The sequence below is a fragment of the Onychomys torridus genome, chromosome 3 (genome assembly GCF_903995425.1).
Source record: "Onychomys torridus chromosome 3, mOncTor1.1, whole genome shotgun sequence".
Taxonomy (NCBI): domain Eukaryota; kingdom Metazoa; phylum Chordata; class Mammalia; order Rodentia; family Cricetidae; genus Onychomys; species Onychomys torridus.
Window position 1 is genome coordinate 118918551 of NC_050445.1, and position 20536 is coordinate 118939086.

At 36.5% G+C, this 20536-nt stretch overlaps 1 protein-coding gene across 5 annotated transcripts in view; it reads right to left on the bottom strand.

Moving 5' to 3' along the window:
- Positions 1–14440, bottom strand: part of Lrrtm4 (leucine rich repeat transmembrane neuronal 4) — a 793348-nt gene extending 778908 nt beyond the window's left edge. Inside the window, exons 1-3 of one of the 5 annotated variants that reach the window (XM_036181702.1) lie at positions 14131–14419; positions 13564–13627; positions 10166–11712 (exon numbers count right to left, since the gene is read on the bottom strand). In XM_036181702.1, coding sequence (XP_036037595.1) covers positions 10166–11712; positions 13564–13567 — 1551 coding nt within the window. In that variant the 5' untranslated portion in view covers positions 13568–13627; positions 14131–14419. Of the gene's footprint in view, positions 1–10116; positions 11713–13563; positions 13647–14130 lie in introns of all 5 variants that reach the window. The other 4 variants (XM_036181701.1, XR_004944514.1, XM_036181700.1 and 1 more) reach the window with 4 other exon arrangements.
- Positions 14441–20536: the final 6096 nt, after the last annotated feature.

A 20536-nucleotide genomic window follows, 5' to 3' on the forward strand; every position in this document is an offset into this window, starting at 1 on the left:
ACCATCATATAATAAAATGGGAATATTTTCTTATGTAATTAATCATTGCATTTCAATGAAGTTTAAGAGGAACATTCAATGAGAATATAAACAGATATTCTAATAATCCTAGTCCATCGTTGAATCCAGAGGCTGATCATACACAAATTCCTGAGGAAAATGTTATGCTCCAGATGAAGGGGAATATAATGGGATACTGATTTAAAGTGAGGTTTACAACATGTCATTTGAAAAGAGACACAACACTTGTGACCAGGGATGTTTAATTTGATTTTGAATTGCAAATGTGCAAATTTTATATTCCTTTGCCTTTAAAGTTCTAATTTGGGATCTAATTATGTTTTCGTTTTTTAAAATAACAATTAAAAGGAAAATAAATTTGGATCTTAGTAGCAAAGTCTGTGTCACAAGGTGGACAGAAAAAAATGAGGCCATGAAAATAAGGTTGAGGCAAATAGTGCTAAGAGGGTGTTGTCTGTGATTTATAATTTACAGTAGGAACAGCTGTCAGCCAACTGTTACCTGTAAGTACATTAGGACCAAAGGCATTATGGGAGGCACAGGCATGGGCCCATCACTCCATCACCATATACATAGTGGCAGCGTTACCATAAGGATAGGAAAACAAAGGACACAGAGAGCCTGACTAAAGGAAGGGCAGCTAAAGGATTATAGTGTCCCTAGGAGAGAATAATAGGCAGCCTGTTAAATAGTTTGTATAAACAGAGGAGTTATAGAATAAGTTAACTGAAGTCTAGCTGAAACGTCTTAAAGAGAATTACATTTGAATAGTCATTCCCCAGGTCTGATCCAGTTTATTAACCTAAAACCCACAAAGAATGAACATCGGACCCACTTGAGGAAGAATACTGCTACCCTCCCCAAGTTCATATTATTTAACTGTCTGTTTTTCCTCAAGACATTTGTGAAAAGATCTGCCAGAACTTGTCAAGGTGACTGTTGAGGAATGATAAGTGATCACACCATTGGTTATTTTTGAACATGGTCTCTGATGGTAATTCCTGGAAATCTAGGATGCAGGATCAATGTGACTTGCAGAGTGAGGAATCAGGAGCTAATGTCCATCTAACAGTGGGTCCCTCACCACATTACATGATTATGACCCTAGTTACAGATCACCAGATTAAAGTATCATGTGGACATCCCCATGTTGGGGTGATTCAGCATGTTCAGTCTTACAGCAAACCAATTGTTAAACCTACTAAAATTAACATACTTTCTTCTTACCCTTCCTTCCTCCCTCCCTCCCTCTCTCCTCCTCCCTTCCTTTCTTTCTTCTGTTATTCCTTCTTTTCTTCTTTCATAACAAGTATCTCATGTTCACAGACTGACCTCAAATTCATAAACAGCTACAGATGACTTTGAACTTCTGATTCCCTGCCTCCACCTCTGGTGTACTGCCCTAAATCTGGCTACTGGAGACGATTGAATGGAGGGCTTTGTACATGCTAGGTGAGTACTCTACCAATGGAGCTCCTTTCTCAGCCCATAAAGTTATTTTTATTTGTCTGCTACATCTGTGTTTTGTTTGTATTTGTTAAGGACCCTGACTACCAGTCCTTAATACTTTGCCCCTTAGTTAATAACATTCACTGTTACATATTCCTTGGGGAAAGCTAAATGTGTTATTTTACTTTACACTACATAAGATTTATGGGACAAAAGTAAAAATTAGGTAATAGATGTTTCAATAAAAGAATTTGGGTTATAGCCAATAAATATAAATATCCACAAATATAAAATCTGACATACATATGTATCATTTATAGAGATGGGTACAGGGTGGATAGATAACATAGATACATAGATAGCCATGTTCCACATATCAGTGTTTCAGTCACCAAAGGACTATTTATATAAGGAATACTGTACAGTAATAAATTCCTTTTTGACAATGAAGCTACCCTAGTTTGTCTTCACATGCACTATCATGTTTAAACCATGAACCAAATTTTCATTAAGAAACAGTTCTTAGCCCTTCATTTCTTGTTCCTTATGCATGATGTGGACACTACATTAAATTCTTACTTGTCTGTGTAAGAGAAGAAGTTATAGGCCAAGTTAAATGAAATCTTACTGACGTTATGTAGATATATACAACAGAAGTAGTGCATCACATCTTCTTTAAATTAGTAAGTTTTTAAACCACAAGCCATAGCCTATATTTTGCTGAAAATTCCCATATTGAGGATACAAACATATGGGGGAGCTAGAAGCACTTTTGGTTTAAAAAAACAATTAACTGAGTATCAATAGTTGATGAGACTTGGGATTTAGAGTCATGTTTCTAATACATTTCTTTTTTATGGCTAGTACCAATGAAAGAATTATAAATATTACTTTCTTAGAAAGGTAAATAAAAGTCTTAGCCAATGGGATATTTTAAAAATCTTAAGTTATTATTAAGTATTACTGTACCTGTATGCAAACTAAATTAGAGCTCCCTCAGGGGCCAGAAAGATGAGGTTTATTATTCAGATTAGAAGAAACATAAGCAGAATACTTGCTTCTAAATCATGTACATTATTGGCATCATTATAACTAATAATAACAAGGAAAATAATGCATCCAGATTGGATATTGCATTTTTCAGTAGACAGCAAGGCTTCTACTTAATAATCATTTATATTTACAGTGAAGGAGTGAAGAGTTTTCAAACAGTATCTCATTAATCATGTCAGCCAGTTACTTGGAAAGATATTATCCCAGTTCAATAGATAGAAAAATTATATCATGGAAAGGTCAGTTACATATTTACTTGTCCAATCCTGGCAAAGCAAAGGGAGTCAGTTTCAAATACATGACCACTTTTAACCCTTTGATCTAACCACTGGACCAGTGTAAGACTGGTCCGTGTAGTAGGTAGCTGTCAACGTAAAACAGCCCATGGCTGACCTCTCTGCTCTTACTTCTACAGATCTATAAACACAGAAAGAAATATCAATTTTTTTCTATCACATCAACAAAAGGGAAGATGTAGGAATTATTAATTTCCATTTCCTTTTCTTTCTGTCTTTTGTAAATTGTTGCCAGTTGTTGGTGCCAAAACTGCACAGATCAAACTGTTTATTAGTGACATCATTATAATATGAAAAGATGAATTTGAGAGTTTTCATTGAACATGAGTACATTTAACACATTTGTTAAGTCAGTGAGGAAAGCAATAAATGAACTTTTTAACAGTTTTCAACACTTCAAACATGATACAGTAATGCTGATTTGAGAAAGAAGAGAGGAAGGAGAAAATAAGACATTAAAATATTATTCTTTTTATTTTATTTCAAACTGATTTGTCTAATAACTTTACATTATAAAAACAAGCAAGTAAACAAGACTGTTACTCCTTTAAGGTGAAAGAAGACAGTGAAAATAAATCAGTGGCAATTGCCTTCCCTGAATAATGATAACTAGTATTATGTAAGTAATATTGACATGGTTGAACTTTCAACTTCAACATCCCCCTAATGAAATAACGGATAACTCTCTATACTTCTATATGCAATATGTATTTTACTGAGAATCTAAAGAAATAGCTCTCTTAAGCAACTAGTTTATATTCCCTTGATTTGAATAAAAACATTTGTTCATCTTTAATTCAGTAAGATTTGAAGATCCCAAACATTGAAATATTATGTAGAAGTGAGCATTATAATTTTTTGTAGAATTTTAAAGCTATAGGTATTTTCTCTTTTCATGTGATTATAGGGACAGGACAATTAAAGGAAAGCAAAGTAAGAATTAATAAGATGGCCTTCATGTCTAGGGTTAATGAGTATATCTTTGCCACTTGCCCTGACATCTGGAAAAGGAGAGAAGGAAGAAAACTGTGTTAAAGCATAAGAAATGCCTCTTACAAGGTGGTAGTGAGCAGTATTTATATTTCAGACTAATGTGGAACAGAGAACAACAACCAAAGTACATCAAAGGTACTCCCATGACTTAGAATTATATTTAATATGTTCCTGTAATACTTACAATGAAGACAAATCCCATAAACTCAGCAAGTTAGTAAAGAACTAGTTATACATATTCAAAAGAAAAATTGGCACTATTCTAATATAGGCATATATATTATGTTTCAGCAACATGTATACAAGAGTATAAATACTTAAGTATATATGGATCATTAAAGAGAGTATTTCAGAATTATGTTGATGCTTATATTGAAGAACATCATTTATATCCTACTAAAATATTCCCATGTATAAAATAATGCCATAAAATGAAACCACTGTATTATGTGTTGAAAATTCATTATTTGGGGTTTGTCTTCAAAGTTTTCCCTTTAGTCATGTTTATATATAGTTTTTGGATAATTTATGTCTAAATAGTTTTTAAATTTACAGTATTTTCATAACTTTTAAAACAGTTTATCAGCTTTGTTCTTACTTCACTTCTAAATTTTATGTTGATAAATACTGCAACAGGGCCAATGAGATGCCTCAGTGGGCAAAAGCACTCACACCAAGCCTGAAGACCTGGCCTGATTCCTCAGTCCTACATAATGGGAGAAGAGGACCAACTCCTGGAAATCATTATCTGGACTCCACATAAGTAAAAGTACTGTTAAAAAAAAATCCTAATGCATATGATGCAATAAAACATTTTTCTTCAAAAGAGTAATCTCTCAACTGTAGAATTTATTTCTGTGTGGTGAAACATTTTAAAATTTTAGCAGGGTTTTAAGTGTGAATTGGGTACAATGTAGAAACTACTCATTTGAAAACCAGTGATTTTGATACCATTGAGAATACTGTGATTTTTATCAACCTTCCTCAACCCTCCCTAACATTTCAATGGCTTCTGGAGAGCATGAGAAAAATAGCCTCACAATTTCTCTCCCATTTAAGAATATTGAGATTTTATTAAACTGACTGGATGAATTATGACTCTTCTAGTACTGTAGAAAGCAATTTTAATTTTTAAAAGGTATTCAACATCACTTCACATATTTTCCTAACCAAAAGAAATATTAATGTTTCATAATCCCCAGTGCTTGGTAACACACAAGATGCCACACTATCCTTGATTTACTGAATCACAGAACTCCAGAGACATGAGCAGTCAGATGAGTCACCAATGCTGATGTTGCCAAACAACCTCTAAAGCACACTGTTGTCTATGAAGGAAAATTTGAGGATAGAGATGATATACTTCACCCAAAAAGAAAAAAATCAGCACTAAGAAAAAAATGGAATTATGTAATTTAGTGTATTAAACGAAATCTATATATTCTTAAGTCCTTAGACTCCTCAGCTTGGATCAGAGCACAACCCATGCTTCAAACCATGTCTTCAGATGCTGTTTCTAGCGAATTATAGAAAAGAACTGAACCATTTTAGTCAGGTAAAAAAATCTTTCCTGAATTTGTCATGTCAGTTCTTGTTGGCAGCTGTCACTTCTCACAAGTACCAGTTCAAATTCTAATAAAAACACCATTCACAAAGAGATTTTAATTGGATCAAGTCAGACAATCGATATTTTTAAAAGGTATCATACTTTTCAGTGCTTTCAAAGTAAGTAGCTACTTGGCAGAATGTAAGACACAAGCACAGGTATATATACCTGGATGTTTGGATGCTCATCATGCCAGTGTGTGGTATATAAATTTTCTCCCAAATGGGAGGATTATATGACCACTCACCTAGAAGCTGATTTTTAATAATTCAACATGCTCTTTCTTGTTCCTTTCCTCATAGCCAAAGGAATAAAAATAGCTTGGTTTCTCCTGTATGTCTCAAATTTCTGGACTTAATTCTGTACATGAATGCAGAGATTTTACAAAATTTACTGGATTGAAGATCGCTTTGACTTGGTTAACCCTATGATAGTGGAATACAATATGAGTTATAAGTAAAAGAAAAAGAATTAGTTAATTCCTTATCACAATAAAATGCCAATATATCATAGAGATTCAAATTTGACTTCATTAAATGCTTTTATAAAAATAGATTGTGATTACCTTAAAAACAGTATTTCTAACAAACATTACTAATTCTGACACCATATTATTTTCATTGATATTGAAAATAGTCATTAACTCTAATGTAACATATATTTCCCATTTTCTCCCATATCACCTGTCTTCTACAAAGGTGTATATATCTATAAAAAGACATATGAATATACTGATGCTTACATGTACAATTCTTATATAAACACACATATACATAAATATTCTGTATATGACTACATAATATATAGCTCCAATTATAATAGTTCACCCTGACATAATTTAATTCATCAAAATAAGAGTTGTATATTCTATAACTATTTCAGTAAATGGTTAATGAGACAATAACACTGGCCAAGTTCACCTAAGAACCCTCTTTCAATATGTTTAAAAACTTCCTGTTCTTGGAAATCAATTAAGCAACCTACAAAAAGCCAACTTCTAAAGTGCCAAAAGAAGATAACATTACTTCTTAAGTCAATAGTTTGCATTGACCTAATACAGTCAATTATGTCTATACAAATTGTTAGTTGTAGCCTATACCATCTTGCTGCACAGTCATGAAAGACAAGAATAGTCTGTGTTATACACTTATTTTAAAATGTGTAATTAAAATAACAAAAATGTGGAAAATACACAGTTAAGTTGTCATATATACTGACATTCTCCTTAATGGTAGCACTGTTAGCTTTAAGATAAACTTTTAGGACTTCACATTTGAAGCACTTTACATGAAGAATCTTAGATACTTTTTTCATTATCTTTCATGCTTCAACAATGGCACTACTTTAAAATGTGAAAGACAACCTAGAAATTATTTCCATTTTCCTTCATTCAAATAGGCTAATTTTGTAAATGTCGTTATTTCTATCAGTTGATAAAGCAACCTTAGAAGAACCAGATATTGGAAGTTTTGTTCTTTACAAAACCTAGGGGTGAAATGGTATAAAGAATGATGCATATGCAATCATCATCTCTGTGATATGATTAATGAAAAGAAGTTGCATAAGATTTCACAAGCTAGTTTGGAAAGTAAGGATTGAGGGTGCCTCTAGTGTTAATAACATCTTCCTAAGTTTTAGGTGAATGTCATTAGCTTTGAGTTCATTTTGTTTAGTCCTTCCAAAGACAGGCAGATTAGATGATCTCTAATCAAGCACACTGATTTACTCAAGATGGTGACAGATATGTGTAAGCTTCCCATATTTATTCTATTAATCATATTAATCACTCACATCTATCTACTGAATTCTTCTTTTATAGATGTGAGAAATGTTTACTGGTTATTCAATTAAAATATTGTTTCCTAAATTATTAGTCTGATTTTTGCATATGAATTGTTCAAAACTGCCCCTTGAAAAACACACAGGGAAACATTGAATTTGAAGATGGTATTTTCTGGTGGTATTCTCATAGTTCCCATCTTAGTGAGAGAGCATAACAGTTTCATGTTACCATTAACCAGACTAAGTGGGTATTTCAGTTATGTATAGTTTATGACAACTAAATGTATCACAGATTAGTTGAATGAATCTTCCATTGAATTCCTTCTTTTTCAAGGCATTGTCTTAGAAATTTAACAATCACTGCAATGTGTTCTAGTGGAATCCTTACTGCTTTGATAGTTTCTTATTATGTCTTTTTATAACACAAAATGTACTATAAACATACAAATAATTGTTCAGAGTCTATACTGCTGATATTATGAATTATGTAAAAATACCAGACTCAAGACAGAATAGAGTAACTGCTAAAATATCAATTTGGGAAAACAGTTGCCTCATTTCCTGGCTCTGTTTCATTGAGTACCTTTCTTTAAAGGACATTCTCTTAAAAGCAGAACGTTTTGTGACAAAGAGGAGATGCTAAGGAACTCTGTAATTAATTCCCATTTCCTAATTAAAAAATCCATCTATTACTCTAATATCTGAATATACTATCCAAAGTAGTAGTGATGTCTGCATTATTGGGATATACTTAAGTTTCTGAATAAAGTGATGCTTTCTAAAGTTTAACTTTCTTAAGTTTTTTTTTTCCTTAGCCTATATCTTCCAAGTTCCAGAACAAAGAATTTTCTCATCCCTAGTAGCTGCTACTTGACTCAACAGTATCATTACAATGTTTTATATGCTACTTGCTGACTGATGTTTCAATAATCAATTTTGCCAGTTCACTTTCATAGCTACACAGTCCTCTGCTCAGAAAATATGGTATTCTGTGTTTTCAATTACATTTTTATGAGATAAAAGATCTTTTATTTCACATCACAGTAGAGTCCAGGAATTTTGAAAGAAAATATCTGTAATGTAATGTCTCTGGAAAAAAAATTAGGATACCTGTTTTCTAGCCCTTCTTTGAAAGTCTTTCTTCCTTCTTGGTGAATTTTGACTCACCATTTTAATCCAGAGAAAATAAATGAATAGACATGGATTTTTAATTAGCTTTCATGGTACCAACCTTTCAAGGAATCAGAGATATGAGAAATACCCAGAATAAAATAAGATGAAATTGCATTCTGAACATTCACCTCTAAATGCACCAATGTGGGCTTGCAAGAAAAACATTAAGCCTGGTTAGACTTTCATAGAAATATTTTATTCTCTTTAAGTTTTAAGGGCATTTGCTTATACAGGTTTCTTTGGGGGATTTATTGTTTGGGATTATGTCTTTTATTTTCAGTGGTACACAAACAAGAAAAAAGAGAAAGAGAAAACAAACTTAGCAAAGAACAATTGAAAGAGTCCAAAATGTACTAAGTTTGAGATTATTTCAAATTCACTGGAGCATCTGAAAACACTCATTAAAGTCTGCATTTAGGTCTGTGGAAAACTTGGTATGTGTTACCAAAGAACAAATTATGTTCCCTAATTGATATAAGTAGCATTAGAAAGAGCACCATCTTTAAACACTCATTAAAACTCACTTTTGAAATTAGGTAATATCATATACTAAAAGAGCCAATTGCCAGAACCAATTTCAATTCGCTAAAATATTCTGGCAACAAAACCTGGTAGTTGGATGTTACACAGTATGATTTTACCAAGGAAAGACCAACATACATAATATGTAATTCAAGTACAAAAAGGAAGTGGGAGATCACTGTTCTATTCATGTAAAGTGTTCTGGTAAGTGACCTTTTAAATTAAATACTTAGGAACTGGACCAAACTTATTCTCATATAAATGAACAGAATCCAACATGAAATACAGACACGCCTTTGAGGATTCTATGCAAATGAGGAAGACTCTAGCAAAAGTTACACCTTTTATTCATAAATATTTGCATCACTTAGTTTTGAGTCAGACTGACAAGAGTTCGTGTCATTTCTTTTGAGGACGACAGCAAAGGTGACAAGCATCATCATTATGTTACTGCCAAGTCACCCTTTAGAAGTGGGCCTCCTGTTAGTTACTAGAGGAGCAGGCAAAATATGGAAATTCAGTTTCCTTCTCATAAAACACAAATAGCCAGCACTTAAGGAACCTTTGGAAAGTAATCCATGTCCCAGTAATAAAAATAAAAGGAAAATAATGACAACAGAAAGAAAGCATCCTTAGAAGATTAATATCATTTTATGCAGTTCTACAGCAGGCCTTGGATATTCTCTATGCTGGCTTAACAATGAACGAGACAAATGTGGCATGGCTGTGACTTCCTGGTTGCATGCTTTAACTCAAACTAAAAGTTAACAGCAAAAAAAATGTCAAGCCTTGGGTCAAATGCTCTTTGGTTTAAATCTTGACTACCTCCTATCATTTTGGTTTCCTTACTTGGATTTTAAATTAAGCTGGCCCTTCTATCTTCGCCCCATTATAGAAGTCAATCACCAAGAACCAGACATAAATTTCAGAATGGTTTTGTTTGTAAGAATTCATGTTTCTAAATCCAACCCCTTTATACACTGTTTTAGGGGGGGGGAAAGATAGGGAAAAAAATAGGTGTTTTAACATAGTATTTTATTACAACTTAATCCCATCCTTGAATGATTTTCTTTCAAGTTTCAACCATTTTTTTTTAAGTAGTCAGTTTCCTGGTGGTTGCAATTTAATTAAGTAACCTTTCACACTGAGCAAAACCCCAAAGCAAAAGGGTCGTTAATCTTTCTAGTGATTAGACACACCGCTAGAGCCTCAAACATTTACCTCTCCTTCCCCGCAGTAGAAATGGTTTTAGGAGGATCACGGTTCATACCTCACACTCCCTGGAGCCAGAGATGGTATATGTGCAGGGACCAGATCCATTAACCGATATATCCATGGTCTCAGAGTTCGTCGGCTTGTAGTCCACGTAGTATTCCTGTAAAGGGGAATTCATTTGTCTCTCTGACTCCCTTGCCTTTTTCCGTCGCCTCTTCATGAGCGAGTGCTGTTGGAGTTGTTTCATACTGGCTGGGTACCTTTTCCAAGACACATAGATCACCAGGAGAATCATGGCTACCGAGAGGAACAAAGCCACACTTCCTGCGATGATTTTGTGAAATGACACATGCTCATACTCATGATCCGTCCCTGGAATCTGAAAGCCCGGGGATGGACTTGCTGACTCCAGGGTGGCTGGGATGGCATCAGGTTTGAAGATGGTAGGTTTGGGGATGAACGGGGGCTTCTGGGGAGTTTGAGGAGCCAGGTGTGATCTTTCTGTGTTGACCACCTGGACCTCAGAGCAGATGTTGTAAGTCTCCACAGCATCGCTGACCTTCTCTCCCTGTATGTGCTTAGGCCCTGCACATATCATGGTACTTTCTTTATTCCCTTTGAAATTCTTCAGCCAGTAGAACAGAGGACAGATGCTCCGACTGCATTCCCACATGTTTCCAGACAAGGTGATGGATATTAAGGATATCCATGCATTCACGGTCTCCTGGGAGACGTTGGTGAGCTTGTTGGAATCCAAATTCAATTTTTGTAAATTGGGGAGGCATTTAAATGTGCCAGGCTCGATCGCTTGGATGTCATTCCCTGATAGATCCAAGGTGTGCAAGGAACTCCAGGTCCAAGTTAGGCCTTGGCTCACAGAGCGGATTCGGTTCCACTGCAGGTAAATGGATCGCAGGTTGAAGAGACGAGGAAAATGCGCAAAGTTGATCTTTGAAAACTGATTGTGCTCCAGGTGGAGCTCCTTCAACTTCAGAAGACCAGCAAATGCATTTCGGGATAAGCTTCTGAGACGATTGTAACCCAAATCCAGAAAGTCAAGGTTCCGGCAGTCTTGAAAAACCCTTATGGGCACAGTCTTTAGGGAATTAGATCGCAAGTGCAAAATGATGAGTTTCCGGAGGCCTTTAAACTGCTCAGATTGCAAGGTCTGAAGTTTGTTGTAGGAGAGATCCAGGTTGCGGAGATTGGGGACTGAGTGAAATGTTTTATTGTGCAGATAGGTAATTTTGTTGGAGCTTAGAATTAATTCTTTCAGTCTGCGGATCCCTTGAAAGGCATCTTCATCCACTGAGCTAATGTAATTATGGTCAAGATAAAGCCATATAAGCTGGTTAAGGCCAGCAAACTGATTGGATTTGAGTTTCTGAATGCTGTTGAACCTTAAGGATAAACCTTGTGACCCTCCAGAAATGTTCTCAGGGATGTCTGCAAAGGCGTGAGACTCACAGTACACAATCTTGCCATCACATCTGCAATTCTTCGGGCAAGCTCTCTGAGCCCCCGTCAGCATAACCAGCAGCAGGGTGGGAAATAGCACCAGAAACACACTCATGCCTTTCAGCTGCGTGATTAGACCAAAACCTACAATAGCAAAGAGAACACAGATGCACACTGTCAAAGAGTCACAGTAAAGCACCACTGGTTCATCAGGATCAGGAGGGTCCGCTCTAGTGGAAGAATGAGATAGTTCATTTAAGAACACATTTTGACACTTAAATCTGTTTTTCCTCTAGAAAGCTCCATGCTTGCTGTTTAGATTTCATTCTTTCCTCCTTCATCTTCATCATATCACAGAGCTGTAGAACTGTGAAAAATCTCTCTGAGTTTCAAGAGTTCTACTATATCCCTACCCTGAAAAGCCCAGGGCATTTCTTTTTCCTGAATGCTGACATTTGAATAACAATAACATTTGGCTGTCACTGTATTGACCCACAGGACTACAATGCATCTTTCACTAAGGTCAGAAAGATGACTTAGGAAACGTGGTTTTTGAACCTCTTTCCTAGTTGAGCAAATAGACTGTGATTTAGCAAAAGAGCTTCCAGGATACTGTCAAAGTAATCCAAGTTTGCTCTGCCTGAATTACATACTGACTGCATACAGGGGTTACAATCTCTGAGACCTGAAAAATGGCATAAGAGTATGCACAGTCAGCCCACAAAAGATGGTTCATATCAGTGTGAGGTCCCCTCAGTTGGTTAATAAACATACATTATTGCATACCTTGGCCCCATGCCCAGAGATACACGAGCTAAGATACGTGATCACCCATACCACAGCCACCCCCAGCTCTAGCTAAGACATCAAATTCTTATTCAAAATGTGCAGAATATAAACTAATCATGTTATTAGATAGATTGCCTGTTTTTTTCCCTCCATATAATTGCCCTTGCAGATTTGAGAAATAAGCAAGGAAGACCACTATCTTTGCCCTCAGCATCCTGACCTGCTCAAGTCTCTCACTGACTGTTTTTCATCTCTCCCCTGACTCCATTAACTTCAGAAAGCCTGCAAAGTTGCAATCTATTAGCATTTATGCCGCATTTTCAAGTCATTGCATGAGATGGGACTCCTCTCCATCTTCAACAGTAGGTATATTATTTCTTAATGGGGAAGAGAGAGACAGACAGAGAGAGAGGAGGGGGGGGGCTACTGCAGGCTGCAATTTATTTTCTTCTTTGGTAGTCATCCTTTAACTGAGAATCAATCAGCCAATATCCTAGTCTAAAAATTCTCCCTCTCTAGAAGAGTTCTTTTTTTTTCTTTTTCCTCTTCTTCGTTTATTTATTTACTTATTTATTTAAAATTAGCTTGATCTTGCACTAAGTCTTCTAGTCAGCTACAGACTCATTGAAATACAACCCAGCTCTCCCAGACAGGAGAAAGAGGGAGGGGGAAAAAGAAGCCAGTCACACTCAAAAAAATAAAACTGGCAAATGACTACTGGAAATTTGGAAGCTGTATTCAGGATGCAGCTTCCAAGATTAAACAAGCCTCAGGGGCCACCTCTGATAAAGTAGGGACCCCACCCCTGCACACACACAGAGCCAAGTGTTAACAGTCCTCCTGACAGCAACCTGAACATAAGCGTGCCTCATATTATCAGGGAACAGAAGCAAACACGGTATTTATTTCATGCTCTATTCCCAAGCTGTGGGTACGCAGACGCTAGAGACAGTCTTAAAGCTCTCGCTCCAGAGTGTGTTTCAGTCCGCGTTATGCATTTATGGATCAAAAAAAAAAAAAAAAAAAAAAAAAAAACTGCCAAAAGAAAAGGATCTAAAAATATAATAGCAACTCTAGTGAGACAACTGGTAAAGTGGAGGTTGCTGCTTTGTGCCTGTTTCCTGGTCTTTTAGCAGCAAATGCCCAGTTGAGGATGAGGGGTTAGGATCAGCTTTGCTAAGACGAAAACAACAAAAGTTCGCTTACCCATCCTTTGTCATCCAAAAAACGTCTGCCCCCCTCTCTCAGCTTTCTTCTTATTTGGTCTCTCCTGTAGAAATCACCACCACCTTCATGACACAGTGCAGCTGTCATTCAAACCAATCTGAGCCCGCATGTGAGCCAGTAGCCCCATGTAAACTTCCCCGGAGAGGACAGGCAGGCACACACACACACACACACACACACACACACACACACACATATACACACACAATAATATATATATATACGTATACTTAAAAAAATAGCAGGGGTGGGATGAAGGGGCAGGAAAGAGGAAGCTGCTCGGGTGCGGGGGTCGGAGGGGGGAGGGCCTCTAGGCTCTGAGGACCATTGTATAATTCACTAGGGACACATTAGCAGTAAATTGGCAATCTGTGAAAAGAGCTACAGCCCATCTCGGAGGTAACCAACTTCTATGTGGAAAAAGAGAAAGAGAGAGAGAGAGAGAGAGAGAGAGAGAGAGAGAGAGAGAGAGAGAGAGAAAGAAAGACATGGGAGCAGGGGAAAAAAGAAAAGAAAAGAAAGAAAGAAAGAAAATCCTCAGAATACCTGGCATTCCTTATTGTGCTGGCTTTTGCCATTCCCAGATAAAGCAATTCATCCTCAGGATTTTTCAGTTGTTGAAGCAAGCAGGCCGCCTGTGCTGTGTGAGACCCCAGTTTAAAAGCTATGCGGGCTAGGTTTATCCATTTAGCTGGTCAGGTTGAAAGTGTTTTGTAGCTGTGCTGAGAGGCAGCCCTTGTCTAATTCAGAAGGCTTTCCGGAGACTGATGGTGCTCAGAGCTGGTTGGTGCTAATGCTGGAGTTTGTGATACACTGAGTGCCCTCCGCTGGAGAAAACAGATTGCACATTAAAGACGGGAACAAGTGAGCTTGTCAGGGCTGTGCAGCCTGCTCTGCTCAGAAAGGGAAATTAAAGGGACAGGATCACTTTCCCCCACCTCTCTCTTCACTAATATAAACTGTGAAAGGTTCATGTCAGGCTTTAAGCTTCACTGCTGCAGCTGATGTTAGCAACTTTCTTCCTCTCTCTCCCTCCCAATGTCTGTGATTAGTAGGTTTTGAAAGTTGTTATGGCCTGAAATGGTTTTCTGTGTGTCACAGTTGATATTGTCTCATTTTTAATGACATGAGTAGTTCCTTTTGTATGTATGATTGTTGTTGGTTCGCCTTTATTTCTATTTTTTAAGTGACATAAGGAAGATCTCCTACCCAGGAGAGGGCACACCATGGCTGATTTTTAAAAGTACTTAATTGTGTAAAAGTTAAGTCTAATCCCCCCATTCTCAGTCTTTGTCAATAACATCTATTCTGTTTTCGATTTTGTATATTTATCAAGTGATTTATAATATGATTTTGTGAAGGTTCATATATTTAGCCTTAATATTTTGTCAGATATACTATTTTACCAAGTGTCTGGGTACCCAAGACTGAACTTCAGACAAGAGCCAAATTAAGGCTTTTCAACTTTATTGCTGTCAATTTGGGGATTAACTTTTTCTTATACAAAGTATCTACTGTGTTGTGCAATAGGTCCTGAAAGAAAGGAGCACTCAAGTTCTGTGTGATCATGGCACTTCTCTAAAATCTGCTATCCTAAAATTAGGACTAACAAAATCATAAAACATTAGAGGTGAGTAATTTTTAAAAACCTATACACTTTTTTGTAAAGTTGTATGAGATGCTTAAAAATGATAATAATAATTTACCTCCACTTAAAGAATTATTACTTTATGTGTGTGGGTATTTTGCCTTCATATATGTCTCTGTATCATGTGTGCACTTGGTGCCTACAGAGGCCAGAAGAGGGCATGAGACCCACTGGAACTGGAGCTATGGAAAGCGGAGTCTCTCTGTAGGTACTGGGAATGGAACCTGGATCCTCCCCAAGAGGAGTACATGGTCTTAACCACTGAGCCACTTCTCTGGCCCCATATGTCCATTTCTGTGTTCCCCATTTTTACTTATTTCACAATTACTTGACAAGTAATAATCCAAGACTATCTAGGATATCCCAGGAAAATCAACACAGTGTAATGCAGAGAGAGTCATCCAGGTGGGATTGCACATGTACTTTAGCAGCTTTGAGAACTTCAAAGGCATTTTATATAAATGTCTACAACTGGTGTCCATCCTGGCAAATGGATGGATGGTTTTAAAAACACTTTGGTTTTAGAGTAGATAATCAAATAGTATTTATTAAAATAGAATAAAGAGATGAATAACACCCATAATTTGTCCCAGATTTATGAGGAGAAGGTCACTTACACTTATCTAATTACTAAGATTTCTCCAAGAACAAAAAAGAGGTCTTCTGTCCCCTACATGCATCCCTCCCATTAACTGATACCCGAGTTTCTAGTTTAGAAATGTGTACCTTTAGCCAAAAGCTTAGTGCCTGTTAAAATGCAAATTCATACCGTAAGAGGCAATGTTATTGTGGGTACTGCAAAGAAATAAGTCAATCAATGAAAGTGATACTCATACACTCTCTTCAAACTATTGTAGTTCACACAGAGACACAAAGCCCACCCATATATTCAATGTTAGTATACTGGCTAAGGGGAAAATTACTGATTTGGAAATAAAAAGGGCATTCTACCAGTAAAATTAAAAGAAAGATTTCGATTGGCTAACTAGGTATTATGTACAAATGAGGGCAAGTAGGATTAGAGAACTCGATACTAGAAGAAAATGAGAAACAGTGGGTTTATTTCCAGGAATAACTTCATTTGCGTGGGGGAAACAGATTTCTGGTGGAAGATGGGACTAGGGTGTATTTGATTTCATCTGCTGTGATATTTTGTCTATATTTTCTAGTTTCTCATCTCATGAATATGTAGTTAGGCATGATGTTTATCTATCCACATATGTGTAAGTTTTCTTTTGTCTGAATCTACAATATGAGAACCTCTTTTGACAGTTGCTAGAAAAAAATCTCCTTTTATTGTGTGGTAATTAGCTGATAGTTTGCTGAGAGTATGAAGATCTGTGGCTGGAGAGATGGCTTGCTAGTTTAAAACACTTTCAGTTCTTACAGAAGGCCTGAGTTCCTTTCCTGGTCCCAATATCAGAAAGCTCACCACCCTCTACCCCATCCTCCTCAGCTAATTTCAGTTGTATGGGAATGCAGTTCCTTCATAGGAACTCATGCTTATGTGCACTTCCACACACAAATACACATAGCTAAAAGTAAAATAAATCTCTTGTTTTAAAAGTATTGAGATCGAATAAATACTTGTAGGGCATGGTACATACATACTTGGAGGCATCCCAATATGCAGGAGCCTAAATGAAGAGTCCAGACAACCCTGGCCTATGAGCAAAAAGATGCTTGTCTTAAAAACAAAGTGAATGTTCCCTGAAGACTTAATAGATACCGTATCACACAGTTGGTGCCATATTCTATTTTTAATTTGTGAAAGATGTAATCAAAATGTAAAGATGCAACAAATATACTATGATTGTGTAAAGAGTTACTGAGTGGGATGGAAGATGTTGTATGAAAGATTTATTTGAGAAAAGCCTGCCTAGGTTTTCCTTCTCCCAAGAATGAACATGTGTGCACACACATGCAACACACACACACACACACACACACACACACACTTCACTCAAGAGAAAATGTTAATTTATCACTTACTTAGACCTTTAAGCACAGAGAAAATAACCACTGTGGGCTGCTTTTTGTGTGACCCACAGTGAACCCTCTGTGGAAATTGTATCTGATTCTTGCTGAGGAAAACCAAGAGAAGATTAATGGGTTTCCTAGAACTAAGAGAAGTTAGGTTGTATTATACATATCTTTCATGTTCATCATTTGTCTGGATAAAACCATGAATATGAACCTTCCATGAAAGAGAAGATGGCTAAGTTTGAAGTCAGCTTGAGTCCATATCAAATCTTGATAAGAGACACAAGAAGATAAGTCTCACTGTTTACTTGGATAAAACAGCAGACAAACAAACAAATAAATGAAAGACAAATGGAAGTCAACAAAGTATAGATGCATACCAGAAAAATACAAAGGAGTGATGAATTTTTTATTCATTAATGGCAGAGAAACTTTTGATGAACTATCAATACATTTAAGAACAAGAACTTTTCACTGTCTCCTAGGCTCACAGATCACAAATTTTTAGAATAGTTTAAGTGATTCCAGTCATGGGAAGGTCAAAACAACAGCTGTAAGTGTGGAGGAAGAAATTGAGATCTGAAAATTAAAGACCTGTTGTGTTGTTCTCAGGTAGATGCCTGTCTGCCATTGATGCTCAATGAAGAATTAGGGAGAAAAGCATATTTTCCTTATAGTATGTTGTTCAGGGCAGTTCTCAATCCAATATGGTTCAAGAAGCCAAAAGATTAGAAGCCTCAGACATAAAATATGAGACTTGACTCATAAATTGGTCCTAACACTTTTGCCTACTGATGGAACTTCATAAGGAACCAGGAGGATTCTTTTGTTGTTACCTTAAATACCATTCAGTATCTGCAACTTGGAATTTGAAATTTTCCCTGACAGAAATACACAACACAGAAATCACCAAAGCCTATAATTCAATGTCTGATTTATTTTTTTTTGTGTGTGTCTAGACCTGAGAAAATGACAGAGAAAATATTAAGAAGAGAATAAACTTAAAATTGTTTTGTATCTGTAGCTGTGTAATTAAACACATTGCAGAAATGAGCAATATTCTCGTATTAGGAAAACATATTCTGATGGAGCAATGAAGTTCATCATTTTTAGCAAAGTTTACCCAATGTGAAAAATATCAGATGGTGAGGGCTAGGAATGTAGCTCAGTCAGTAAAGCTAGCTGTGCAAACATGGGGTATTGAGTAAGATCCTCAACACTCAGGTAGAATCATGGTGGCCTAACCTAGTAATCCCAGAACTGAAAAGATGGAGACAAAAGATCACAGGTGACTGTTGGTCGGAAAGCCACCCTAGCCTAATCAGCGAGCAGAGCATGGAGTCTCAAAATATATCTCAGGAAAACAAGGTGGACAGTTCCTGAGGAGCAACACCCATGGTTGACCTGTGTTCTCTACACACACTCACATGCATGTGTATACACTCACACATAAACATGCACACACTCAGACATTACTTAGGATAGCCTTATATTTGGAGAGCCAGTGTTGACTTCCTTTCTATCCTGAATAGGACTTACATATATCTTGTTCAGGACTTTAGTCGTGCAACTTGTTTTAAGAAAAAAAAGTTGCTAATTTTGGCCTCCTTTGAGAAATCTGCTTCCCTTCTATCTCAAAAGTAGTGAAGGACTACAAGGTATGGGGAAGACACCTGGAAAACTAATGTGTACAGCACAGAATCCATTCCCACTCTGCAACTTTGTGCTGATGTTTCCAACAATCCTAAAATATGCCTGCATTGGAATGTTCCTTACTTTCACAATTGAAATAACATTTGATTGTGTCATGGGACATTTGTCTATTTCTACACTTCTGTTTTACATCGAGTATGAAACTATCTAAATATACATGATAAAAAGTGCTTTAAATGTGGATTAAACAATTAGTAAATCAATTGGTCAAGTGCTCTGGCAACAATAAATCAATAAACCAAGAAGTTAGTTACTATTAGTAAATAGTCAATGTCACCTTCAAAATTTTCCTTCTTCCCTAAAATATTACTTGTTCTCCCTGTTGAAGGTCAATATTGCTAAAATCTTAAAGATACATGTAAAAGATACTTCAACTCAAACTGTTTGTAAAGAAAATATTATTTTAGCTAAGTTCAATGAAGATTCCATAGTCAGATAGAGTGGCCCTATTTGTTACCCAGTTCCTTAGGCTCCAATTCTCACAATTAACTACCAATGTCTTTTTCTCAGTCTAATTCTTGTTACAAACCCAGCATGGTGGCTCAAGCCTGTAATCTTAGCACTGAAGCAACTTAGGAAAAAGGATGGCACCAATTCAAGCACTGTGCCTTGCACAGTGAGAACCAGAAACATGAATCCAAACATACCTAAAACCAACAGAAAAAAAAAAAAAGATTTCTGCTTCATTCAACCTCTGTCTCTGTCTCCTCTCTCTCTCTCTCTCTCTCTCTCTCTCTCTCTCTCTCTCTCTCTCTCTCTCTCTGTAAAAACCTTACTTTATGTAGTGAGTCGGATTCCCACCCTGATTTCCACCACACCTTTACTTTTTCTCATAGCAATGGTTTCCTCTGATCAGAAAAATGAGATATCTCGAGTGGTTTACTTATATAGATTCTATGCTTTGATTGGACAGGGCAGTAACAGCCCAAAACAGACTGAAAATTGGAGGAAAAGAAAGAGGTATGCAGTAACAAAATGATAATTTTAATGCATCTGCCCTGAAAATAGTTAAGGACCACAGAAGGAATACTTGGCACATATCACTGGACAGTGGGCAGAATAGAAGAGCATCATCCCAGACCAAGAGGTTAAAAAAGAAGATCAATTTCATCTTCCTCTGCCTAAAGCTCAAGACCTTAAAGCTATATCCTGGTGTTAGATTCAAATGATTGTTTATATTAGCATTATAAATGAGAGAGAGAGAGTTATAAATGGAGGGTGGCATACACAGAAATATTTACAAAGCAAATAAGTCACAGGCCAACAAAACACAGAAACAAAAATAACAAGCTCAACAGACAAATGTACTTCACAGTGTAGTTTCACAGTAGCTTCTTGTGACTAGCTAGTTTTGATACTAAGCATGCAGTTTCTTTATCTGGGGTCCACGTGACTCGTGCTTCTCCTAGAGAAGATTGTCTTTGAAATTCTGTGCTGATATAATTTAAGAACAGAGTATGTATGTGGATATTCTCTGTTCCTACTATTCTAGCTTTGTTTATAATGTGTAATCTGAAAGGCTGTGAATGGAACATAGGCTCAGATTCCTCAGGACTTATGTGTTTACAAAAATTATGGTATTTTTGTCTGCTACTGCCAGAGTGGTAA